The sequence below is a fragment of the Tenrec ecaudatus genome, chromosome 13, assembly GCF_050624435.1.
Source record: "Tenrec ecaudatus isolate mTenEca1 chromosome 13, mTenEca1.hap1, whole genome shotgun sequence".
In the NCBI taxonomy this organism is placed as follows: domain Eukaryota; kingdom Metazoa; phylum Chordata; class Mammalia; order Afrosoricida; family Tenrecidae; genus Tenrec; species Tenrec ecaudatus.
The window spans coordinates 59,786,340-59,810,996 of NC_134542.1; the positions used below are offsets into that span (position 1 = coordinate 59,786,340).

Here is a 24,657-nt window from a genome sequence, read left to right on the forward strand (position 1 = left end):
TCATGTTCTTCTCTTACGATTTCCTGTGCTTTTCTTCAATTCCAATTGCTAACTGTGAGTCTTCTCCTCCAGAACCTCCTTACTTTGTTACTGAACTGGAACCTCTGGAGGCATCCATTGGAGACTCCGTGTCTCTGCAATGCCAAGTGGCAGGGACACCAGAGATTACAGTGTTTTGGTACAAAGGGGACACCAAATTACGTCCAACTCCAGAATACAGGACCTACTTTACAAACAACGTGGCCACGCTTGTCTTCAATAAAGTAACTGTCAATGACAGTGGGGAGTACACGTGCGTAGCAGAAAATAGTATAGGCACTGCCACTTCTAAGACCGTCTTCAGAATTCAAGGTGATGATATTATTTTAGAAATCAATATATTTCTTTTTCTTACTTTGATTCTTATCTTTCTTAAGGAAATTAGTGTTTCTTTCATCTACTGATATCTCAGGTAACCCTCTTTTTTTTCCTACAGAGCGTCAGCTTCCACCTTCCTTTGCGAGACAACTAAAGGACATTGAGCAAACGGTGGGGTTGCCGGTCACGTTCACCTGCCGGCTAAATGGCTCCGCACCCATTCAAGTGTGCTGGTACAGAGACGGGATGCTTGTGCGGGGTGACGAGAACCTGCAGACATCGTTTGTCGATAATGTGGCAACTTTAAAAATTTTGCAAGCTGACTTGAGTCACTCTGGCCAGTACTCTTGCTCAGCTTCCAATCCACTTGGAACAGCGTCATCTAGTGCTCGACTGACAGCAAGAGGTTTGTTTTCATGTCAATCTTTCTCTTTGAAACCCATGGCATCTTGCTGAACTGTCAGAGCAGAAATATCCAATGAGAAAAGCAAAACCAACACTCACCCCCTCTTCCTCTCGTCTTCCAGAACCTAAGAAGTCTCCCTTCTTTGACATCAAGCCTGTATCGATCGATGTTATTGCTGGGGAAAGTGCTGATTTTGAGTGCCATGTTACTGGTGCCCAGCCGATGCGAATCACTTGGTCAAAAGATAACAAGGAGATTCGTCCTGGAGGAAACTATACAATCACATGTGTGGGAAACACTCCCCACTTGAGAATTCTTAAAGTGGGCAAAGGAGACTCTGGTCAATACACCTGCCAAGCAACTAATGATGTGGGCAAAGACATGTGCTCGGCTCAGCTCAGCGTCAAAGGTATCACTGCACAGCTTTTGTGCTCTCCCCACTGGGGCATCGTCTACACGTTTCTTTAAGATGTTTTTTTTTAGTAAAAATGAATGTCTCTAATTTTTAAATGCTTGGGAGAAGCCAACTGGATCATGTTAGCATTTGTCCATTATCAAGGTTGGGGTAACAGTCCTGCTTTGTTTATGCACAGTTCCATTGAAGTTCATGTATCTGTCTGTGTGACCTATTGGTGAATGTGGTTGTGTTGAAATGTGCTCAGGTTCTCTCAGCTCTTCATTCTCTTTTTAAAATCCTTTACCTATTAAGTGACATTCTGATTTATCATTTCTCAATGTTGATCAAATGTAGCTATAATAACTAACGTGTGTGCACTACGCTCATAGAACCAAACTACACAGATAAATATATCGACCGAGTTTTCCACTAAAACAAACAAAAAAAGGTTACTTGATAAAAACAGATTTTACCACAGAATCTTTGGAAAAAATACAGTCTTGATACTAACCCAGTTTAAAGATGCACTTGCGGAAACCTCAGCCGCAAGAAGCAATTTTAATTTATAGATAATTCCTTTGTGACCTTTTTCCCCTTTGGTTTGCCAGAACCACCAAAATTTGTGAAGAAATTAGAAACTTCAAAAGTGGCAAAGCAGGGAGAACCCATTCACTTGGAGTGCACGATCAGCGGTTCCCCCGAAATCAAAGTTCTGTGGTTCCGCAATGACAGTGAACTCCATGAAAGCTGGAAATATAACATGTCGTTCGTTAATTCCGTGGCACTGCTCACCATCAATGAAGCCAGCGCCGAGGACAGCGGAGACTACATCTGTGAAGCTCATAATGGTGTGGGTGAAGCGAGCTGCAGTACGGCGCTGACAGTTAAAGGTTAGACCCCCCAAAGCGGATTCCCTTCTTCCTCTCTGCTTACTTGGATTTCTTCTCAGTTAGCAATGCCATAACTTCAAACAAACAAAGACTAGTTATTTAAGGTCATTTGACATAACCTTAGAATCCTTATATTTACCTTTTGGCACAGACTTCACATATCATACAGTTTAAACGTTAAAGTATTTTAAGAAGACCTGTGCAGTCATCACCACAATCTGTTTCAGAACAATTTCTTCTAGTGCTCATGGTTGTTGGCTCCCCGTGTCTGCTTACCCTTCCCTGCCATGCCCCGAGGTACTTATTAATCCAGTGGCTGTCTCTATAGTTTTGCCTATCCATATTTCAGATGCAGAAAATCACACAAAACACAAACAATGACAAAACAAACTAGAAAAACCTCAATCGAAGAGAACTCAGAAAATAGTAGAAACTGAAACAACTTTAGAGTGAGTCAAAAACAAACATCAAATGATAAGGTGCTGCATTTTAGCCTAACTATATCTGCCATACTATACTTTTCAGTGCCGTCTAACTGATGGCAAGGCAATTCCCATCCCTGGACTGTGGTCAGAGGGGATTCACCAGAGGCTTCATCCATGTGAGGACCCTGCTAATGGATTGGGGGCTTCCATGTCATCCATAGCCTTCTACAAACTAGAAGTTCAGAATTTAAGATCTGATAAATTTCCCTCATTCGGATTGGGATTTTATTATTAATCCTTGAATCACACAGGCTGATGTGCATTTTCCTTGTGGTACTCTTAGAATTCTTAAAGTCATTTTTTACGAGTCTTCGTTTATTCTGTTGGCATAGCATCATAGGATTGCACCAGTCATTCTTAGTGGTTCTTTTTTAAGTATGCAAGAGTTCTTATCTTTTTTCTATTTTTTTTTCTTTCTGGTAGCTCCTCCTCTTTTCAGTCAGAAGCCTTCGCCAGTAGGAGCTCTGAAAGGGTCTGATGTTATCTTCCAATGTGAAATTTCGGGAACTCCCCCATTTGAAGTGGTGTGGGTTAAAGACCGGAAACAAGTTCGAAGCAGCAAGAAATTTAAAATCACTTCGAAAAACTTTGATACTAGTCTGCATATCCTTAGCCTCGATGCCTCTGATATAGGAGAATACCATTGCAAAGCTACTAACGAGGTGGGAAGTGACACGTGTGTTTGCACTGTCAAATTCAAAGGTTTGTATGCATGGGCACAAACAATATGCCTCTCCCTTACGTCTTATCTTACTTAACTCATAATGCATGTGACGACGCGTCTTACAGTTTTTTCCTCCCACCACTCATTTCTTCCATTAGAACCTCCACGGTTTGTGAAAAAACTAAGTGACACCTCAACCCTCGTTGGAGAGGCTGCTGAGTTGCGGGCTGTCGTGGAAGGCTTCCAGCCAATCACCGTGGTCTGGTTGAAGGATAAGGGCGATGTCATCAGAGACAGTGAAAACACCAGGATTTCATTTGTGGATAATGTTGCCACCCTCCAACTTGGAAGCCCGGAAGCATCCCAGTCTGGGAAATACGTGTGCCAAATCAAGAATGACGCCGGAATGAGAGAATGTTCAGCAGCCTTGACCGTACTAGGTTAGTAGCCAAGCCCACCTGCTGAAAAAAATAAGCTGCAAATATTACTCTTATCCAAGAAAATATCACTTGCAGGCTTAATTTTTCTGGGAGGGGCGACTTCATTTTCAATGCAATCTGCTTCTTGTTTCAGAACCAGCCAGAATCATAGAGAAACCAGAACCCATGACGGTCACAACTGGAAATCCTTTTGCCTTAGAATGTGTAGTGGTTGGAACACCAGAACTGTCAGCCAAGTGGTTCAAAGATGGGAGAGAATTGGCAGCAGACAGCAAACATCACATCACATTCATCAATAAAGTGGCTTCACTCAAGATCCCCTCTGCAGAAATGAGTGACAAGGGGTTATATAGCTTTGAAGTGAAAAACAGCGTGGGTAAAAGTAACTGCACTGTTTCAGTCCATGTTTCCGGTGAGTAGTATAAGACTTGACCTAAAGACAGTTTTCTCGGACAATAATATCAGCGTGTCTTTAAACAAAAACTATCCCTTCTTCACATAGATCGCGTTGTGCCTCCATCTTTCATCCGCAAGCTGAAAGACCTGAGCGCGGTCTTGGGAGCCTCGGCTGCTTTGCAGTGCCGAGTGTCTGGCTCGGCCCCGATTTCAGTGGGCTGGTTTCTTGATGGAAATGAAATCATTAGTGGGCCCAAGTGTCAGTCCAGCTTTTCGGAAAATGTCTGTACCTTGAATCTGAGCTTGTTAGAGCCCTCTGACACAGGCACGTACACGTGTGTGGCTGCCAACGTAGCTGGTTCTGAAGAATGCTCGGCTGTTCTGACAGTCCAAGGTCAGTGAGAAGGATGGGGCTGCTGTTCCCTAACACCTCTTCCGTGTGGCTTCAGGCCCACCTAGCATGAATTGTATTTCCTCTTTGTTTAGCGTCTTAGTGCCTTGCTGTTGCTGTTGTTGTTTTCAAGTAGCAGAAGCACTTCTCACTTGGATTTCTTGTCTCTCTTCATCTTGTGCCTGTCCCTCCCTGGGATATCTAGAACCACCCTCTTTTGTGCAAATCCCGGATTCTGTGGACGTTTTACCTGGAACGAGTCTCACATTCTCCTGCGTCATTAGCGGGACTCCTCCTTTCAAAGTCAAATGGTTTAAAGGCACCCGGGAACTGGTCTCCGGGGAGACGTGCACCATCTCCCTCGAAGACTTCGTCACAGAGCTGGAGTTGCTGGAGGTGGAGCCACTGCAGAGTGGAGACTATTCCTGCCTCGTCACTAATGACGCTGGCAGTGCTTCCTGTACCACGCACCTGTTTGTGAAAGGTTGGTTCCCCAGCCCGTGGGTCACGTTCTCATGTTTTTCTCAGTCTTCCCTGTGAGATGGGCCTTTGACCCTCGTGTGTTCTCCTTATAGAGCCAGCCACCTTTGTGAAGAGACTGGTGGATTTCAGCGTCGAGTCAGGCAGCCCCATAGTTCTCGAGGCCACGTATTCAGGCACACCGCCCATCTCCGTAAGCTGGATGAAGAATGAGTTTGCTCTGTCTCAGTCTCAGAACTGCAGCATTACCATGACAGAGAAGTCCACAATTCTGGAGATCCTCGAGAGCACAGTGGAGGACTATGCACAATATAGTTGCCTGATAGAAAATGAGGCTGGCCAAGACAGTTGTGAAGCGCTGGTGTCGGTCTTAGGTGTGTGGTGGTGAACCCCTCTTCCTTACTCTCGCTCCTTCTTGAAGCCGCTTCTTTTCATTGGCGTGACTGACCGATTGCCTTCCCTTTTGCCACAGAACCACCATATTTTATTGAGCCTCTGGAACACACAGAAGTGGCCATCGGAGAATCTGCGACTTTACAGTGTAAGGTGGATGGAACCCCAGAAATTAGAATTTCTTGGTATAAAGAACACACGAAGCTCCGATCAGCCCCTGCATATAAAATGCAATTCAAAAACAACGTGGCCTCCTTAGTCATCAGCAAAGTCGATCACAGTGATGTGGGAGAGTACTCGTGCAAGGCAGAGAACGGCGTGGGGGCCGTCGCTTCTTCCGCGGTGCTTGTTATCAAAGGTGACGGTGGTTTTGTGGAACTCGTCTTTCTGTGTGTTGATAGTTTCACTTCATTTCTTATAAGAAATCCTCGTTTGCCTAGATCAAAACGTGTCTTCTCCTGTAAATAAGGGTTATCTGTCACTTCCTTACAGAGCGCAAGCTTCCACCTTCCTTCGCAAGAAAACTGAAAGACGTTCAGGAGACACTTGGCTTCCCAGTTGCCTTTGAATGTCGCATCAACGGCTCTGAACCTCTTCAGGTGTCTTGGTACAAGGACGGGGTCCTTTTGAAAGATGATGATAATTTGCAAACCTCTTTTGTTCACAATGTAGCAACCCTTCAGATTTTGCAAACTGACCAGAGCCATGTTGGTCAGTACAATTGTTCAGCTTCTAATCCTCTCGGGACGGCTTCTTCCAGTGCCAAGCTCATTCTCTCAGGTGAGTAGGTAAACGTCCCCTCCGTACTGTGCACCAGCGTCAACGCTCTGCGCCACCAAAGGACTGGGGCCACTGCGTGTCCGCTGGGAGCTTGGCAACTAAAGTCCCTGTGTTGGTCTTCCTTCTTTGCAGAGCACGAAGTGCCTCCTTTCTTTGATCTCAAGCCTGTCTCAGTAGATCTTGCTCTTGGAGAAAGTGGTTCTTTTAAGTGCCACGTGACTGGGACGGCTCCAATCAAAGTCACCTGGGCCAAAGATAACCGAGAGATTCGCCCGGGAGGCAACTACAAGATGACGCTGGTCGAAAACATGGCCACTCTGACCGTGCTCAAAGTGGGCAAAGGCGATGCTGGGCAGTACACGTGCTACGCAAGCAATGTCGCTGGAAAGGACTCTTGTTTTGCTCACCTGGGTGTCCAAGGTACATCTTCGAGTACAACAGCGCGTTTCCGCTTTTCTCTTTTCCAAACTTTAAAGCAGAAGAGGGTGGATGTGCTTGAAAGTTACGTTTAAAAGAAGGACCATGTGCTAAGCAGATCGAGGGTCTTTCCAAACAGGGTTACTTCTAAAAATGTTTTGAATTTAAAAGGAAGACAAATACTAAGAGGGGGTGTTTTCAATGGCTACAAATACAAAGGAGAGAGTAAATATATGAGCTTTTTATATAATTCTAAGAGAATTCAAGTGTGAAAGGAGTCATATTAGGACAGACAAATGACTTATTTTGAAAAGGAGGTAGTAAATGAGTGGGTTCTGTCCCTCTAAGGACTAGCAGGCGGACCTGTAGAGGTACTGTCAGGTACCCACTGGGTAGCTGACCACAAGCTCAATGGTTCAAGTGCAACAACTGCTCCACGAGAGAAAGATGAGCTCATCGATTCCCTTAAAGATAGTTTGTTAAAGTAAAAGCTCATTTTATTGGGGGCTCGTACAGCTCTTCTAACAAGTCACACACCAATCGGATCAAGCATATGTGTACCTAGGTTGCCATCCTTATTTTCTAAACATTTACTTTCTCTTTGAGCCCTGGGTATCAGCTCCTCTTTTCCCTTAAAGATGAATAGGCGCATAAGCTCTATGGAGGGTAGGAGCGAATTGGAATCGACTCAATGGCAAGGGGCGGTAAGGGTTAACAGACTCGAGCTACCAAGCCCTTCAAGAGAAACGTAGATCAGTTTGGGGCATCTTCTTGTAAGCTCCTAGCTTTACTCAAGTAATAATGGGAGGTAGGGGCCTGGATAATAGTGTATCAATATTTTTTTCTGAAGCTCACGTTATGGGCAACAGCCTCATCTTTCTGGCATGTTTGTGGCTGCTGTTATAAGAAATCGAATCTAAGTTCAACGAATGAGCAGGTCGAATCCTCTCACCCACTTCAAAGGGAAGTTATGAAGGTTGAAGAAATGCGTATTCAAGGGCTGTATGAGAAAACATGGACATCTTGGCCAATTTTGCTATTTCAGCTCTTCAAATACCTTCCCTTTGCTACCACAGAAACTGCCTCCTGGTGGCTGACACATAGGACAACACTCAAAGGCTGTCATTTTCCGTGGCCCCTCAGAGGGCTGCACTATGTCTTGTCACTGGAGGTGGATGTGTGGATGGATGCGTGGATTCACATCTGGGTTTCTAGTCGTCTTTGAAATTGAATCAAATGAACGTGTTTCCCTAGTCAAAGTCTCTCGGCCAGAGATTCCTTTTTTCACCTTTCCTTAAGCCACAGGTATTTTTTCTGCTCTTTAACCTGTGTTTTTTCTCTCGGTTCCATAGAGCCACCCAGGTTCATTAAGAAGCTAGAACCTTCCAGAATTGTGAAGCAGGATGAATACACAAGATATGAATGCAAAATAGGCGGGTCTCCAGAAATTAAAGTCCTATGGTACAAGGATGAGACGGAGCTTCGGGAGAGCAGTGAAGTCAGGCTGTCCTTTGTTGACTCTGTGGCAGTGTTGGAAATGCACCATCTCCGTGTCGAAGACAGCGGAGACTATACCTGTGAGGCCCGCAACGCAGCGGGCAGTGCGAGCAGCAGTACCTCCCTAAAGGTTAAAGGTCAGTCACAGCTTCCTCTGTCCCCTCTCATTTCCCCTTGTGCTCTCCATTGGTCTTTTTAGATTGCTAAAGGATACAATTTGTCAAGCATTGAATGTAATGCCATCCACCGCACTCCGTGGCAGAATGGAAATTGATTCTTACTTATAATGAATGTTATTTGTTCTTTCCATGATGGATGGAAAATAGACTCTTACTTGTATACTTTCAGAACACATCCAAGTGCTCCTTTCTTCACTAAGTTTCCTTGCAATTTTAGAACCGCCCATTTTCCGCAAAAAACCTCATCCAGTTGAGACGCTGAAAGGCGCTGATGTCCACCTTGAATGTGAGCTTCAGGGGACGCCTCCATTTCAAGTTTCTTGGCATAAAGACAAGCGAGAGCTTAGAAGTGGCAAGAAGTACAAGATCATGTCTGAGAATTTCCTGACGAGCATTCACATCTTGAACGTTGATGCTGCAGACATTGGGGACTATCAGTGTAAAGCCACAAACGACGTGGGCACTGACACTTGCCTGGGTGCCATCACCCTCAAAGGTTAGATGGACTCCGTGCTCATTCCTTCTCTTCACATTGTAGTAGGTGGTTGCCCATTGGCTGGTGCTCCGTTCCCTGTAACAAGCAGTCTCTTCTATTTTTCTTTCTTTCTTTCTTTCTTTCTTTCTTTCTTTCTTTCTTTCTTTCTTTCTTTCTTTCTTTCTTTCTTTCTTCTCTCTCTCTCTCTCTCTCTCTCTCTCTCTCTCTCTCTCTCTCTCTCTCTCTCTCTCTCTCTCTCTCTCTCCCTTTCTTTCCTTTTCGATTTAGTGTTTCCTTATTTTACCTCATAGCCCACCAACTACCCTCTTAGGCAGTTATGCCCATAGATTTTGATTGGCTGAAGATAGCCGGAGTGAAAACAAGATTTAACTCCTCCTGCTTAAGATGAGCCCTCTTATGCCCCTACGCCACCCACCAACAGTGCATTCATGACGTGTCATCACTAGTTTAATTCTTGGCAAGTGTGATTTGAGGAAACTACCCTGAATGCCACATTTTAAAGTCCGGTTGTGCCTGTTTTTCACCAGCACCCCCCAGGTTTGTGAAGACACTCAGTGACATCTCTACCACCGTTGGGAATGAAGTGCAGCTGCAGGCTACTCTCGAAGGCGCAGAGCCAATTTCAGTGACGTGGTTCAAAGACAAGGGGGAGATCGTTAGAGAAGGTGACAACATCTGGATTTCTTATTCCGAAAACACTGCAACCATACAGTTCTCAAGAGCAGAGCCGGCCAATGCAGGGAGATACACCTGTCAGATCAAAAACGATGCTGGGTCGCAAGAGTGCTCCGCCATGCTCTCTGTCTTAGGTGAGTATAAAAACCACGTTACCGTGAACGAGATGCGCGCACCTCATCGAGACTGTGTTCCTTGATTTTCCATGTGATTTTAAAATGTGGATGTAATTCTCACCTCCTGTCAGAGCCTGCAGCTATTGTGGAAAAGCCAGAATCCATCAAAGTGACCACGGGAGATACCTGTACCTTGGAGTGTACAGTCACTGGGACACCGGAGCTCAGTGTTAAGTGGCTTAAGGATGGCAAAGAACTGACAAGTGACAGCAAATACAAAATAAGCTTCTTCAACAAAGTATCAGGCCTGAAGATTATCAACGTGACCCCGAATGACAGTGGGGTGTACAGTTTTGAGGTGCAGAACCCTGTTGGCAAAGACAGCTGCACGGCCTCTGTTCAAGTTTCAGGTGGGTTTGCTTGGGCTTTTGCTTCACTGTTAGCCTAACATACTTCCGGCTTGGCACATATGTGTAAGGAAAACTCCATCTCTTAAAACTCACGTGAGAAAGGAAAGTTTAAAGGGTTTGTTTTCCTTTTCTTTTGGAAGAATCCCCACAATTCAGGGCGGTCAGAATACAACTTACCGTACGTCCTGGATAAGGTGGTCATGCAGGGTTTTCTAACCTCGCTTATGCTGTAGGGATTCTAGCACATCCTGCCTAAACTCTGGCTTCAACTGTGTGAGCCCACAGAGAATTCTTGCAAAGGAGCGAAACAATTCCCTCAACCGGATCATCATTCTCTTTTCAAGCCATTTTGTAACGGTAACCCCGTGTGTTTGCTTTTTCTCACATCCAGACCGCATTGTTCCTCCTTCGTTCACAAGAAAACTGAAAGAGACGAATGGTCTGTTTGGTGCCTCGGTGGTCATGGAGTGTAAAGTCTATGGGTCACCTCCCATCGCCGTGTCCTGGTTCCACAAAGGGAACGAGATCAGCAGTGGACGGAAATACCAGACCACCTTGACAGACAACACTTGTGCTTTAACAGTGAACATGCTGGAAGAATTGGATGCAGGCGACTACACGTGTGTCGCTTCCAACGTGGCTGGTTCTGACGAATGCAGTGCGCCGTTGACTGTGAGAGGTCAGCTAAGCGCCTAGATCATAAAAGTGCATTTCGTAGTCGAGGAAGCCTCTGATTTTCCCAATGCACCAATACTAAGCTCAGTCTCGCCTGTGCTTTTGTGTTTAGAACCACCATCCTTCGTTCAGAAACCTGAGTCCATGGATGTGTTAACTGGGGCAAATGTCACCTTCACCAGCATCGTGAAAGGCACGCCTCCGTTCAGTGTCAGCTGGTTCAAGGGCAGCAGTGAACTAGGACCCGGAGACAGGTGCAACGTGTCTTTGGAGGATTCGGTTGCTGAGCTGGAGTTGTTTGGTGTGGACACATCCCACAGTGGGGAGTACACCTGCATAGTCAGCAACGAAGCCGGCAAGGTGTCTTGTACCACACATCTCTACGTAAAAGGTATGTTTGAATACTCTTCCAAGGGTTTGTGATGTGTACACATATGCTGATCCATTGTGTCTGTAACTGGGGTTGTCTGGCTGAGTTCATGCCTCCTGTGTATTCTGTACAGCCCCAGCCAAGTTCGTCAAGAGGCTCAACGATTACAGCATCGAGAAAGGAAAGCCCTTGATCCTAGAAGGCGTGTACACTGGAACGCCCCCGATTTCAGTCACGTGGAAGAAAAATGGCGTAAAAGTAAGCCCTTCTCAGAGATGCAATATCACCACCACGGAAAAATCTGCCATCCTAGAGATCCCAAGTAGCATGGTGGAGGATGCGGGACAATATAACTGCTACATTGAAAACGCTTCTGGAAAAGACTCCTGTTCAGCACAAATACTCATCCTAGGTTTGTCATGCATGCACAGTCACAGCTTTTGATACACACCGTCCTCTAGGGACCCCCCTTTCATTAACGATGATCTCTTTTGGTGCTACAGAACCACCGTATTTTGTCAAGCAGTTGGAGCCTCTTAAGGTGACCGTTGGAGATTCTGCCTCCCTCCAGTGCCAACTTGCTGGGACCCCTGAAATAGCAGTCTCCTGGTATAAAGGAGACACAAAACTGAGACCCACTGCGACCTACAAGATGCACTTTAGGAACAATGTGGCCACCCTGGTTTTCAACCAAGTTGATACCAATGACAGTGGAGAATATATCTGCCGAGCTGAAAACAGCGTGGGAGAAGTCTCTTCATCCACTTTCCTTACTGTTCAAGGTGATTACTGATTTGTCAAGTGAATGCTTGTGTGTTGCTTGTGAGCTAGATATAAAGTATCAGTAAGGCCCTTCTTCTGGGGAAAATCTGTCCAAACGCTCCATAGTCTTCCTAAATTATGACATCTATTCTTCGCTTCTTATCCTTTGTGACAGTCAGTACCGCGAGTGAAGTAAGACGGCTGATACTTCTGTTGGAAAAGTCCTTAATCATTGGTCTCTGTCATTAAGGCTTTAAGAAAAATAAGTGACCTACGATTCTTCTAAATTCCACCCCACGAGTATCTGCTCAAGCTGTTTTTAAATTATTTTTCTTTTAAAATCTGCCTTTAAACGTGAGAGAATGACTGCATGCATGGAGATAAACCGTAGGCCCTCCATTTCTCCAATGGCCTGAGGAGTTTTGTCCTTGCGCTCCAGGATGAGGGCCTCACAGGGATACTTCTGCTCCCAGAGTCTATACGATTTGCTTTGTTTCCAAATGAATCCAAGAGATGTTAATAGAGAGTGAGATTGAGGTAGAAATGCTAATACCTGTAGGACAACCAAGATGAGACTACTCAGTACATGTTAAATGTTCCAGATTTCTTATTATTGCTCTTGTCCCTTCAGAGAAAAAGCTTCCACCATCCTTTTCTCGGCAATTGAGAGATGTTCAGGAGACAGTTGGATTACCGGTTGTCTTTGAATGTGCCATAAGTGGATCCCAGCCAATCTCAGTGTCTTGGTTCAAAGATGGCAAGCCCTTGAAAGATGGTCCCAGTGTACAGACGTCATTTTTAGATAATGTGGCCACTCTCAATATTTTCCAAACTGATCGGAGCCTTGCAGGCCAGTACTCTTGCACAGCTACCAATCCTATAGGCTCTGCTTCTTCTAGTGCCAAACTCATTCTCACAGGTTTGTGGATTCTTAATCTCCTTCTTCCTTCTGTCATTAAAAGTGTCATCATCACTGAGTTGGAAAACATCACAATTTCCATCAAGTGGGTGGCTCAGAGTATCAAGCCTGAAAATATGTGTGTCTGTTCTACTCGTAGAGGGGAAGAACCCGCCTTTCTTTGACATCCCCCTGGCCCCTGCGGACGCCGTGGTGGGGGAAAGCGCTGACTTTGAGTGCCACGTCACTGGAACCCAGCCGATCAAAGTCAGCTGGGCCAAAGATAACAGAGAGATACGAAGTGGTGGAAACTACCAACTTAGTTACCTGGAAAACACCGCCCATCTGACAATCCTCAAGGTTGACAAAGGTGACTCTGGACAATATACCTGTCACGCGGTGAACGAAGTAGGAAAGGACTCCTGCACAGCTCCGCTTCATATAAAAGGTATCGTTGCGTTTGCGTGTCATACCACAAAATGAAATTGTCTTATGTTGTATCCTAGATATGCGGTTTTTATTATGGCAAGTGAACTTTCGGGCAAATTTTTTTTTAATGTCAGATATATTTCAGTATTTACAATAAAGCAAATTAATAGGTTTCCTTGTTTCCTCCTACGGTTTTTGGAAATGTTATCTGGGCATGCCTCAGAGATGGTGCATGAGCCCTGCAATGAAAGCAAATACAATCAAATGAATATCACAGTAAAGCAAATGACACAAAGGTTTTGGTTTCCCAGTCGAAAGGGGGACAGTGCTCATTGTTGTCTGTCAGGGGTGCAATAGGAGTCCAAACAAAATTGAAATGCCGTGAGAATAATCAGATGTGTCGCTCAGACGTGCTGTTGGAAAGGTAGCACCCGTTGATCGGTGCAGAGCTGACACACTCCTTCCATTTGTTTAAAAAACAGCACTATTGGTGGCATACAATAAAGTGAAGTTGCGTGCAAGGAAGCATGCCTGGACATACATCACACCGAACTCTAAGGCCGGGGACCCCCTCTGCAAACCTCTGCTTCTATAACCAGCCTTAAATTATTCTTACGATTCGCTCAAAAGCCAGAGAATGGTCTCAAAGTTTGTGGAAAGGCCTACAATCTTCTGGAACAGACACTAATCAACTGTGTTGGATTGATTAGCATTGGCTTTTAACAACAACCATAAAAAGACATTTTACCCCTCAAAAAGCTTCCCATTAACATTTTTCTAGATTCCACTTCATCTATCCTTGTAATTTTTTACAGAGCGGCTAATCCCACCAAGTTTCACTAAAAAACTCTCTGAGACAGTAGAAGAAACGGAAGGGAATTCTTTCAAGCTTGAGGGCCGTGTAGCCGGTTCACAGCCCATAACTGTTGCTTGGTACAAAAATAATATGGAGCTACATCCGACTTCCAACTGTGAAATAACTTTCAAGAACAATGCACTGCTGCTCCAAGTAAAGAGAGCCGGCATGGCCGATGCTGGTTTGTACACCTGCAAAGCGTCCAACGATGCAGGCTCTGCTCTGTGCACATCTTCCATTGTCATCAAAGGTCAGTTGGCGTCACAGACCCCCCCCCCTGCTCTGTGTCGCTTCAATGCCTGCTAACTAGGCGTGTCCGTTTCTTGTTACATTTTGACTAAGTAAGTTTCTGCAGTTGTTATAAATATCTATTCTTTAGGTGCCTAACATTGGAGTCTCTCTCTATATATAGTCATTTAATGACAGCCCAGCAAAGTAGTTAACACTTAATAAAATGGACTAAAATCTTACTTTCCAAGTTGTATAGTAAAATTCTCTCAGGTAGAAGGCTAAGCCAACTTTAAACTGCAAGCATATATTTTGCTTATAATGCACATTTGTCCTGAAAATGTTTGAAATTGGTCATTGTGTGAGCTTTACTTATAAGTTATATAATATGCCTTGGTCTATTTACCTCAAGAATAAGTATTAAATGTGAATCTCAAGCCCCAGAACAGATAATAAAGTTTGCTCAGAAGAAATATGATGGATGAAAAGATGGCGCACATAATTATGCAAGAGGTATTTACATAGTCAGGCACACGGAGGCCAAGAAGTCAAGTGTGCTGTTTAAGGAGATCTCAACTTGATACTCTAAGCACAATGGCTTCAGCCAGATAATTCTCCAACCAATGTAACTATTGTCTTCAGAGCATAAAAACCCAGGCACATCATTCTATTCCACTACAGCCACAGACATCTGGTTATAGGAAAAACCCTTAGATGTGTGCTGTAATTTTATACAGTTTTTGCTTAATTAAAAATATCTTTCAATCCCAGAACCTAAGAAGCCTCCAGTGTTTGACCAGCACCTTACTCCAGTAGCAGCAAGTGAAGGAGAATTCGTGCAGCTCAGCTGCCACGTCCAGGGTTCTGAGCCCATTCGGGTCCAGTGGTTGAAGGCTGGCAGGGAAATCAAGCCTTCAGACAGATGCAGCTTCAGCTTTTCCAGCCAAACAGCCGTGCTGGAACTCAAGGATGTGACTAAAGCAGACTCGGGAGAGTACATGTGCAGAGCGTCCAATGTGGCCGGCAGTGACACTTCCAAATCAAAAGTGACCATTAAAGGTACAGACACCTGACGTCTTTTTCAGATCCAGCCAACACTGCATACTTCTTGTCATTTCCATAAGAATGGGATGCAACTTTCTGAAACTTCAGTTAGTGCTCATTTTCGATGTTGCCTTATTTTCTGTATATTAAGATAATTTATTGAGAAGAAAATCAATACATGTTATTTAAATTCGTAATTGGATTTAGTGAATCTCTTTTTTTTAATCTTATGATTAGTGAAGTTTCAAAAGTGATGCTGTAATAATGTGATATACAAATTTTTATACCACTGTTATCGAGTCGATCCTGACTCATACTGACCCCGTAGGATAGAGCAGAACTGGCCTTGTGAGTTTCTGAGACTCTAAGTCTTTGGTGGGCAGAATGGCTCATCTTTCTCTTGAAGCATAGCTGGTGGTTTTTAACTGTTGACCTTGCAATTAGTAGCTCAATGGATACCCCGGGATGCCATCAGGGCTCTTGAATGTGATATAGGTAGCCTGATACTTCCCTGTAGGAAACTTATACTAGCCTAGAAATAAAAGATTTAATACCACTAATATGATTCTAAGGAGCTCTGGCAGTATGTGGGTTATTAGGTCAATACCTAACTGTCAACCTCAAGGTTGATAGTTCCAGCCCCACCAACCCCTCAGAGAAAGATGAGGCTGTCTGCCCCTGGAATAATCATGTGTTGTCTCAGAAGCCCTATATTGAGCCTCTATGAGTCAAAATCAACTCCATGGCATGAATTTGGCGGTTTGAGCGGCCCTTTGTTTAGATTTTGCTTTGTTTTACTATGATTATAGCTCACACTATTACAGTAACCAATAGTGTCCACTTCTACGAAGTGGCTTATCGTCTATAACCGACACTGATCGAGAGTCCTAGATCGCACGCTATGAGTGACACTGGCAAATGACTCCAGCATTTTGAAAATAAGGAAAAGGGAGCCATGATCACAGGTTTCAGGTCATTGTGACCACAGACGGTGTTAACATGTGTGTTCCTCGTCAGACAAACCAGCTGCAGTCCCTGTGGCCAAGAAATCAGCGGTAGATGGGAAGCTCTTCTTCGTGTCAGAGCCCCAGAGTATCCGAGTTGTGGAAAGTGAGTACTTCACCAAACACCTGGGCTTCTCGTTCGAACATTTCACTGATTTCATTTCAGAAGAACTGGTTTTGAGAATGAATTGACTTTGTGTGTGTACGTGTGCGTAACGCTCGTCTTTTCCTTGCTTCGCAGAAACCACCGCGACTTTCATTGCAAAAGTTGGAGGTGATCCAATCCCCAATGTTAAATGGACAAAGGGGAAATGGAGACAACTGAACCAAGGGGGGCGCATTTTCATCCACCAGAAAGGGGATGAAGCGAAGCTGGAGATCAGGGACACCACAAAAACGGACTCTGGGCTATACCGATGCGTGGCGTCTAACAAGCACGGCGAAATCGAAAGTAATGTTAACCTACAGGTGGATGAGAGGAAGAAACAAGAGAAAATCGAAGGAGATCTTAGAGCGATGCTGAAAAAGTAAGTTTAATTTTTTTAAGTAAGTTTTCATGCAAAAAGGGCATCTGTCTAAAAACAAAGATCCATTAGAGCGTCCCTCCAAGATTCCCGATGGTTAACAAACATAGACGTAGAGACCGTGGAACAAAAGCAGATCAGCAAGTTGAAACACACGCATGGAAGATGGCTTCCTGGGACCAGTTTCTCAACAGTCATGAGATAGTTTTAACCATGAGGTGAACATTTACTAAAATTTTAAACAAAAGGAAGTGGCCCACAGGGAAGACTGGGCATTGCTTATGTGTCTAGGTGTGTCATTTTTGTTTCCATATGTAATTTTTGTGCGATTAAAATGGTTTCAAACATTTTTATAATTACCGATAATTTTGATACAATATTTTCTGTCTGTTTGATAAAACCAGACATTTTCAACATAATTATTGAATCGATCTACGTGTAATTTTCATCATCTCTTCCAGGACATATGATATTTATCTCTTACTAACATTTTCCATTAGTGTTATTATTTACTATAATCCTTTCACTGGGCCCTCTGGCTGAAAAGTTTCTAAAATGTTTCTATTTTTCTTGCTTTCTTCTGTATATATTTTTATTGTATATTTTATTATTTATTTTATTTTATTACTTTTTCTTATGGTAAAATCTCTACACTTTGTGACCATGGTCCAGTCTTCATTCCATCTCAAAACTCCCCCCCCCTTTTTTTTTTTTTTTGGTATTTTCTTCACAGGTATCATACATTTTTCTTGAGTAAGGAACACAGAACTGCTGCCTCAGGAGGGGTTTAAAAATAAAGCTTCCTAACCTTCGTCGCTGTTAAATGGTGGTAGATAGTCCTGAAGAAGTGGCAGACCCGTGATTTATGCTGGTTTCTTCCCATGCAGGACTCCAGCCTTAAAGAAAGGCTCTGGGGAAGAAGAAGAAATTGATATCCTTGAACTTCTCAAGAACGTGGATCCTAAGGAATATGAGAAATACGCCCGCATGTATGGAATCACGGACTTCAGGGGTCTTCTTCAAGCCTTTGAGTTGCTAAAGCAGAGTCAAGAAGAAGAGACCCACAGATTGGTAAGCTCTGCGGACTCCCCTTGAAACCTGTGACACACCCCTTCCAGTGGTCCGACCCCTGCAGTCATGTGTGATGACGTGACGCCCCTTGTTCAGCCTCAAGACTGGCCCTTAAACTTTGTCATGCCGCCTCTCACTCAGAATTCATTCATAGGCTTTACTTTCTTCTCCCCAGGAAATTGAGGAAATCGAGAAGTCAGAGAAGGAAGAAAAGGAGTTTGAGGAGCTTGTGTCATTCATTCAACAAAGGCTCTCACAGACGGAGGTACGTGAACTGGGCCCATGGCAAAAGGAGCATGTGAGGATCGGAAACGGTAAGCGAATGAGTGGTGAGCCTGGGCTTTTTGAGTCACCGCTGTCATTTTTTGTTCTTCTAGCCTGTCACTCTGATCAAGGATATCGAAAACCAGACCGTTCTCAAAGATACTGATGCTGTCTTTGAAATCGACATTAAGATCAACTATCCAGAAATCAAACTCTCGTGGTACAAAGGCACCGAGAAACTGGAGCCCAGTGATAAATTTGAAATACGCATCGATGGTGACCGGCACACACTCAGAGTGAAAGACTGTCAGCTGAAAGACCAGGGCAATTACAGATTGGTGTGCGGCCCCCATATCGCTAGTGCAAAACTAACTGTCATCGGTAAGTTTCAAAGAGATGGAGAAAAAGCCCGTGAGGCTAATGTTCTGGGAACACCTTTGCCCGTGGCACTGACCGCACTGTGTATTGTCTCGTACGAGCAGAGCCCACTTGGGAACGGCATCTTCAGGATGTGTCTTTGAAAGAAGGCCAGACCTGCACCATGACTTGCCAGTTTTCTGTGCCAAATGTGAAATCGGAATGGTTCAGAAATGGAAGAATCCTTAAACCCCAAGGAAGGCATAAAACAGAGGTGGAACATAAAGTCCACAAACTGACCATTGCCGATGTCCGAGCGGAAGACCAGGGTCAGTACACCTGCAAATATGAAGACTTGGAGACTTCAGCCGAGCTGAAAATTGAAGGTGGGTGAAAAACTAGGGCATCTGTGTCTTCACCCCGGGTCCCCAGCAAGGGTGGCACAGAATCTCTCCAGCGTGGCCTTCAACCCCATCCCAACGTGCCAGATGTTCTCGTTTCCCTCTCGCAACTCCAAGTCCATTTTTAACAATCTAAAAGAAATGCATTCTAATAAGTGCCAGTTATCTGCCATCGTTCTTTTTGCCCAAGAATGTAGTGAAATCTAGATGAAGGCATAACTTTCTAAATATCATTTCCACTTGAAGTCTAAATTCCATGCTTCTCACCCCTGTGGCGCAGGACTAGGCAGTGTTTTGTTCAGTTGGGCCGAGGGTCTGAGTAGATAACACCTGAGAATTGCCATTTATAAGGCTGAGTCCTAGAAAGAAACCTTGGAAAGGACCAGATATTAAAGTGATCAGTCTAAAGAATTGGGGCTAGTTGTTGTTATTTCATTTATAGGATTAATCTGATTACATATACATTAAATTTTGTGGATGAAATTAATGACATATGTACGTATGACCTTAAAATATTATACCATTGGAGTATCATCTTCCAATTTTCTGAATCTTTGAAGCAAGCCAAAATGTGGGAATTTAGAATCAACAATTTTCCAATCATTGGACTGCATGCATTTCCTGGAGAGCTCCTTGGACCAATCAGACTGATTAGCAAAATTTTGGCTATCATGATAGGGTCCACTTCCAGCTGTCAGTGTCAAGTTTTAGTTGTTGAAACAGAAATATATGACTTCTTAAATACATACATTTCAACCTCCCCAGATTACCTTGATTTTGTTGAATATCAATGCCTGCTCTTGATATAAAGTCCATACATTAAAAGACATCTTAAAATGGTTTTCCAGTTCCAAAAGATCTAATGGAGCCTGCTAGTCATTTTAAAAATAACTACTGATGTTAGCATGATTCTTCTGAAACAAAACCCATCCACATACATGTGATTCTAAGATGTACATGATGCTGATACACATTGAATTCCAGATGTGGAAGCTTTTGCAGAAGGATCCCCTGCACCCATAGTGGGTTGCCCCTTCATGAGTGCCCACAAGTGCCTAGAGAGCAGCTTTAGGACCCTTCAAATGAATCCGCTGATGTCTAGAAGGAGAGATTTCCCATAGAATTTGAAATTAATTGACAGGGAAAGTTAGATACACATTGAATGCTAAACTATTCTAGATCCTGACTAGCAAACTATTTCACTACAGGAAAAAAAATGGGGAAGGGAGAATAAAATTGGAGGTTAAAATTAAATTTACATTTCCTTTATTATGAACGATTTCATTAAGTTTTTTTGAAATTTAATTTGACCTTTGTGTGATAAACACTCTTTGATAATGCTTTCATCTAAGTATCTTAAGAATTCTCTGGGGTTCGTAGAGGACAATATTGGGAGGAGTCTTGTTTTGTTTTTAATTTTATTTTTGAATAGTTTTATTGGCACATACTTCACATACCATACAACTTAATCATTCCGTCATATTAAGAAGGTCGCAGTCATCACCACAATCTTGGTTTTGCATGTTTTACATTTTTATTTGCTAGTGCCTTGGGTGGACGCTGCAGACTTTCAGTATCTGAGGGGAAAGCGCCGTGGAAGAAATGTTGCTGTGCACATTCTAACTCTGAACTTTCTCGGTTTGTGAACAGCGGAACCGATTCAGTTTACAAAGCGCATACAGAACATCGTGGTGAGCGAGCACCAGTCTGCCACCTTCGAGTGCGAAGTGTCTTTTGATGACGCCATCGTAACATGGTACAAAGGACCCACCGAGCTGATCGAGAGCCAGAAGTACAACTTTAGGAACGATGGCCGCTGCCATTACATGACCATCCACAACGTGACCCCGGACGACGAAGGTAACTTACTGAAAAGATAGTTTGCCCTTTGTCAGTTTCTCATACTTCTACTCTTCTCCTGGCAATTCCATGTAGACGACTTTTCTGGGAAAGAGACGTGTCCACATGCACATGCATACATGTCAACAGGGAAATGGTGTGTGCAAGCAGATCCCAAACCAAAGCTCCTGTGATGCCCTCCCTTAGGTGTCTATTCCGTGATTGCTCGACTGGAGCCAAGGGGCGAGGCGAGGAGCACCGCGGAGCTGTACTTAACGACTAAAGGTTCGAAAACACCCAGTTAAAACCGCATTGCCACCTTTGAAACAAAGCAGCCTACCCAGAAAAATGCTAAATACAAAAATATCACTTTTTCTCCTTTTGCAGAAATCAAACTTGAACTGAAACCTCCGGGTAAGTCTTAAAAAAAATAGAATAAAGTAAACCCTTGCTTCTACGACAGTGTAGAGCCCTGGTGGTATAGTGGGTACACGTTGGGCTGGGATCTGAAAGGCCCACAGTTCGAAACCAATAGTCGCTCCCTGGGAGAAAGATGGGCCTTTATACTCCCACAAAGAGACTCCGAAACACCCCTGTCCTATTGGGCCTCTCTGAGTCGGCATAGGACTCCAGGGCAGTGAGTTTGGATTGGTATCTACTGCAGGGCACTTTTGAGAATGACAGAAATCCAAACCAATGTTTTATAAAGGTCTCATTTTCTAGCCCATAAAATTGTATTGAGTAAAAATCCTATTCAGTAAAGATATTTTCAGTAAAATAACAACAAAACTTGACTCTGTGAGATTGGGAAATTAGAGATGGTCTCATTCAGCAAATTCCTAGGGTGAGACCGAAAATGCTATGTTCTTAGAAATTTAATCAGGAAATATCCCTGTTGATGCCATTGCAAACCAGATAACCCTAAGAGCTTTGTGTCCGCATATGAGATGTTGTTAGAAATACCCAATGATCAAACACAACTTAACTCTCTAATGGAGGTCTGTATTCGCAGACGTTTATGCTTATTCTCTATCTCTTGGCAGATATTCCCGACTCCAGAGTTCCCATCCCAACCATGCCTATCAGAGCGGTGCCTCCAGAAGGTAGGAGCAGCGCCATGGCCCTGGGCTTGGAGAAGCCACCTTCTGCCTCTGGGAAGTGACCAGAGTCCAAACACAGCAGGAAGCAGAATAGGCCTGTTTGTGTTATATTCTTGACTGGGTCATTTAATTTAAAAGATGGAAACAGAAAAGCAGTTACAGTTCCTAATCAGGCTACCCTTGTTTATTCTGATATGTCGGTACAATAGCATCTTTGAAATGCTGAAAGAAATGCAGGAGTCTTTCTCAGCAGTCCACAATATTGGACACTAAAGCCAAGACACATTGCTGATAATGGCATTAATTTTCTTCAGAAATCCCTCCTGCGGTTGCTGTTCCGATCCCTCTCTTACTTCCCTTACCTGAAGAGAAGAAGCCACCGCCCAAGCGAATGGAAGGTATTCCGTGTTATCAAACTGTCAACGGCACAAAGTTAACCCCTGCAGACTTTGCAGATGCAATGCATGCTCCCTCCAGTGGTCAGAAGTTGAATTGCCTTTTCAAATGCAAATTCATGTTAACTAAAATGTAGGACACATGATTAAAACTCTGAAAACCGTCAAGTAAATAACACGCTTCCTATTAAAATATTTTATTATACTGGGATCATGTAAGCATTATTGGCAAATTGACTTCATATTTTGTATCTCCCTAACTGCTAGACATGACAATAAAAGAGCTATCAATTTCTAATACAGCTTATTGAAATCCACCATATTAGCTTATATCCAAATTGAAAATGATAGTTCATGGATTTTTCGTGGTTCAAATGTTAACTGTCTGATAAAATCCACTGTTTCATTACGAGACGTGTTATAATATCCTTGAAACATCTGGCTTTTTGTTTGATTTTGAGGCTGAGGCACAAGTATACAGATAAAGGGCTCTTGTATGTGACAGAAGAGAGTCTTGGTGGTGCAGACATTAAAGCCCTCAGCTGCTAACTGAAAGGCCGGCAGCTCTAACCCACCAGCTTCTCTGTAAGACAAAACAATGGCTTCCAAAGATCCACAGACGAAGGAGATAATCCACCGTGGGTCCACTCTGCCCTGTGGGCCTTTAACTGTCAGAATTGACTCCATTAGAGGCCTTGCTTTTGTTTTTATTTTCTTTTACTATACCTGAAACAACAGGAACTGAGTCATGTGTGTCCTCAGTTTTCCCATAGAAAATGTATACTTTCTGAGCCCTAAATCTGGTCCACTAAATTAGCCAACTCCCTGGAGTTCTACAAGCTGTCAGAATTTTGCCAGCATGTCCTGTTAAAAAATTCCACATGCCAAAGTTATGTTTCCCCAAGTCAGTGCTACTGCACAGATTCCTGGGCTTAACATGCTAGTCCCTAACGCCCACTGCAAGGCCCACTGAAACATTTTCACGAGACCGGCTCAGTGCCGGGACACATGTTCATTAATGACATCTGACATCTCTTTGTTCTAGTGAGCAAGAAGGCTGTGAAAAAAGACACCAAGAAGGTCATCGCCAAGCCCAAAGAAGAGGAACTCCAAGGTATGATGACTAGTCAACAGTTTGGGTTTTGTCCCCGGAATTGTGGGGGGGCGCTTGCGAAATGTCAGGACAAGGCACCTCTCCCTTTGCTCCCTCTCATCTGCTTCTCTGGGTCTCTCTTCCCAACTTTCTTCTTGATCCTGTCTTCTGACATCCTCCGCCTGTGACACTCAGTGACAAGTCCTGCAGTCCCTCTCATCTGCATGGCTCCTGCTCTCTCGATTGCATATCAAAATTCCCGGAGGGGGGAGGGGAGCTGATTCAACCACATTAATGTTTATTACAAGGATGTCTTAGAGAGTTTTCAGAAGAAGATTGGGTGATGAAATTTAAACAAACAGTTTAAAGAGTCTGATGGACCACAACCTGGAGGTGAGCCCAGCCCCAGAGACCAACTCTCAGTCACACCCTCTAAACGAATAAGACCAGAGAGGGACATTCCCCTCAGGACAGTCAGCCATCGAGACCAAAAGGGCTGAATCTGCCGCCCACAAAGCTCCGGGGCAGGAAGGGGCGTGAGAGAAGGGTGAATGGAAACAGGGATCCAAGGAGGAAGAGGACAGCGTGCTGCAACATTGAAGGGATTGCAACTAATGTCACGACTTAAAATGTGTGTGCCACGTTCAGTGGAAAAGATTTTCTCTGTAAACGTTCCCTCACGTTACAATTTAAAAAATTAAAATGGAGCACAGAACCTCCTAAAGAAAAAGAATACGCCAGCAGTGCGCAGTCGTGAAACACTATCGAATAAGACGAAATGCAAGAAGCATGAAAATTTCACGAACTTCACCATTAATACCAGGAAAAAAATGAATATATGTGTTAGAATTAGACCTACAGATGATTCGATCTGTTTAAATCATTTTAAATCTGCCAAAACTGAAACCACGCTTCAGCGTGCTGGTGTTTTAGTTAGTAGGCACTGCACAGCAACTCTCTGGTGGCCTGATCTGGGATGACCAGAGCCTGGGAGGGCCCCGGGTAGGGAAAGGTCTGGGATGACCAGAGCCTGGGAGGGCCTGGGTAGTGTGAGGTCTGGGATGACCAGAGCTTGGGAGGGCCTTGGTAGTGAGAGGTCTGGGATGACCAGAGCCTGGGAGGGCCCGGGTAGGGAGAGGTCTGGGATGACCAGAGCCTGGGAGGGCCCCGGGTAGGGAGAGGTCTGGGATGACCAGAGCCTGGGAGGGCCCCGGGTAGGGAGAGGTCTGGGATGACCAGAGCCTGGGAGGGCCCCGGGTAGGGAGAGGTCTGGGATGACCAGAGCCTGGGAGGGCCTGGGTAGTGAGAGGTCTGGGATGACCAGAGCCTGGGAGGGCCCCGGGTAGGGAGAGGTCTGGGATGACCAGAGCCTGGGAGGGCCCTGGGTAGGGAGAGGTCTGGGATGACCAGAGCCTGGGAGGGCCTGGGTAGGGAGAGGTCTGGGATGACCAGAGCCTGGGAAGACCCCGGGTAGGGAG

The 24,657-nt window shown here is 44.3% G+C and overlaps 1 protein-coding gene across 1 annotated transcript in view; it reads left to right on the plus strand.

Moving 5' to 3' along the window:
- Window positions 1-24,657, plus strand: part of TTN (titin) — a 285,763-nt gene that overhangs the window by 85,459 nt on the left and 175,647 nt on the right. The window contains exons 72-108 of the mRNA XM_075530312.1: window positions 73-351; window positions 476-763; window positions 885-1,172; window positions 1,769-2,050; window positions 2,959-3,237; window positions 3,358-3,639; window positions 3,773-4,051; window positions 4,142-4,429; window positions 4,632-4,910; window positions 5,002-5,280; window positions 5,379-5,657; window positions 5,792-6,079; window positions 6,212-6,499; window positions 7,849-8,130; window positions 8,390-8,668; window positions 9,196-9,477; window positions 9,591-9,869; window positions 10,261-10,548; window positions 10,657-10,935; window positions 11,048-11,326; window positions 11,418-11,696; window positions 12,308-12,595; window positions 12,735-13,022; window positions 13,819-14,109; window positions 14,859-15,146; window positions 16,149-16,241; window positions 16,377-16,662; window positions 17,547-17,730; window positions 17,906-17,995; window positions 18,108-18,375; window positions 18,477-18,737; window positions 20,403-20,612; window positions 20,799-20,876; window positions 20,979-21,005; window positions 21,635-21,694; window positions 22,006-22,089; window positions 23,132-23,200. Of these exons, the coding sequence (XP_075386427.1) occupies window positions 73-351; window positions 476-763; window positions 885-1,172; window positions 1,769-2,050; window positions 2,959-3,237; window positions 3,358-3,639; window positions 3,773-4,051; window positions 4,142-4,429; window positions 4,632-4,910; window positions 5,002-5,280; window positions 5,379-5,657; window positions 5,792-6,079; window positions 6,212-6,499; window positions 7,849-8,130; window positions 8,390-8,668; window positions 9,196-9,477; window positions 9,591-9,869; window positions 10,261-10,548; window positions 10,657-10,935; window positions 11,048-11,326; window positions 11,418-11,696; window positions 12,308-12,595; window positions 12,735-13,022; window positions 13,819-14,109; window positions 14,859-15,146; window positions 16,149-16,241; window positions 16,377-16,662; window positions 17,547-17,730; window positions 17,906-17,995; window positions 18,108-18,375; window positions 18,477-18,737; window positions 20,403-20,612; window positions 20,799-20,876; window positions 20,979-21,005; window positions 21,635-21,694; window positions 22,006-22,089; window positions 23,132-23,200 (8,790 nt within the window). The remainder of the gene's footprint in view (window positions 1-72; window positions 352-475; window positions 764-884; window positions 1,173-1,768; window positions 2,051-2,958; window positions 3,238-3,357; window positions 3,640-3,772; window positions 4,052-4,141; window positions 4,430-4,631; window positions 4,911-5,001; window positions 5,281-5,378; window positions 5,658-5,791; window positions 6,080-6,211; window positions 6,500-7,848; window positions 8,131-8,389; window positions 8,669-9,195; window positions 9,478-9,590; window positions 9,870-10,260; window positions 10,549-10,656; window positions 10,936-11,047; window positions 11,327-11,417; window positions 11,697-12,307; window positions 12,596-12,734; window positions 13,023-13,818; window positions 14,110-14,858; window positions 15,147-16,148; window positions 16,242-16,376; window positions 16,663-17,546; window positions 17,731-17,905; window positions 17,996-18,107; window positions 18,376-18,476; window positions 18,738-20,402; window positions 20,613-20,798; window positions 20,877-20,978; window positions 21,006-21,634; window positions 21,695-22,005; window positions 22,090-23,131; window positions 23,201-24,657) is intronic.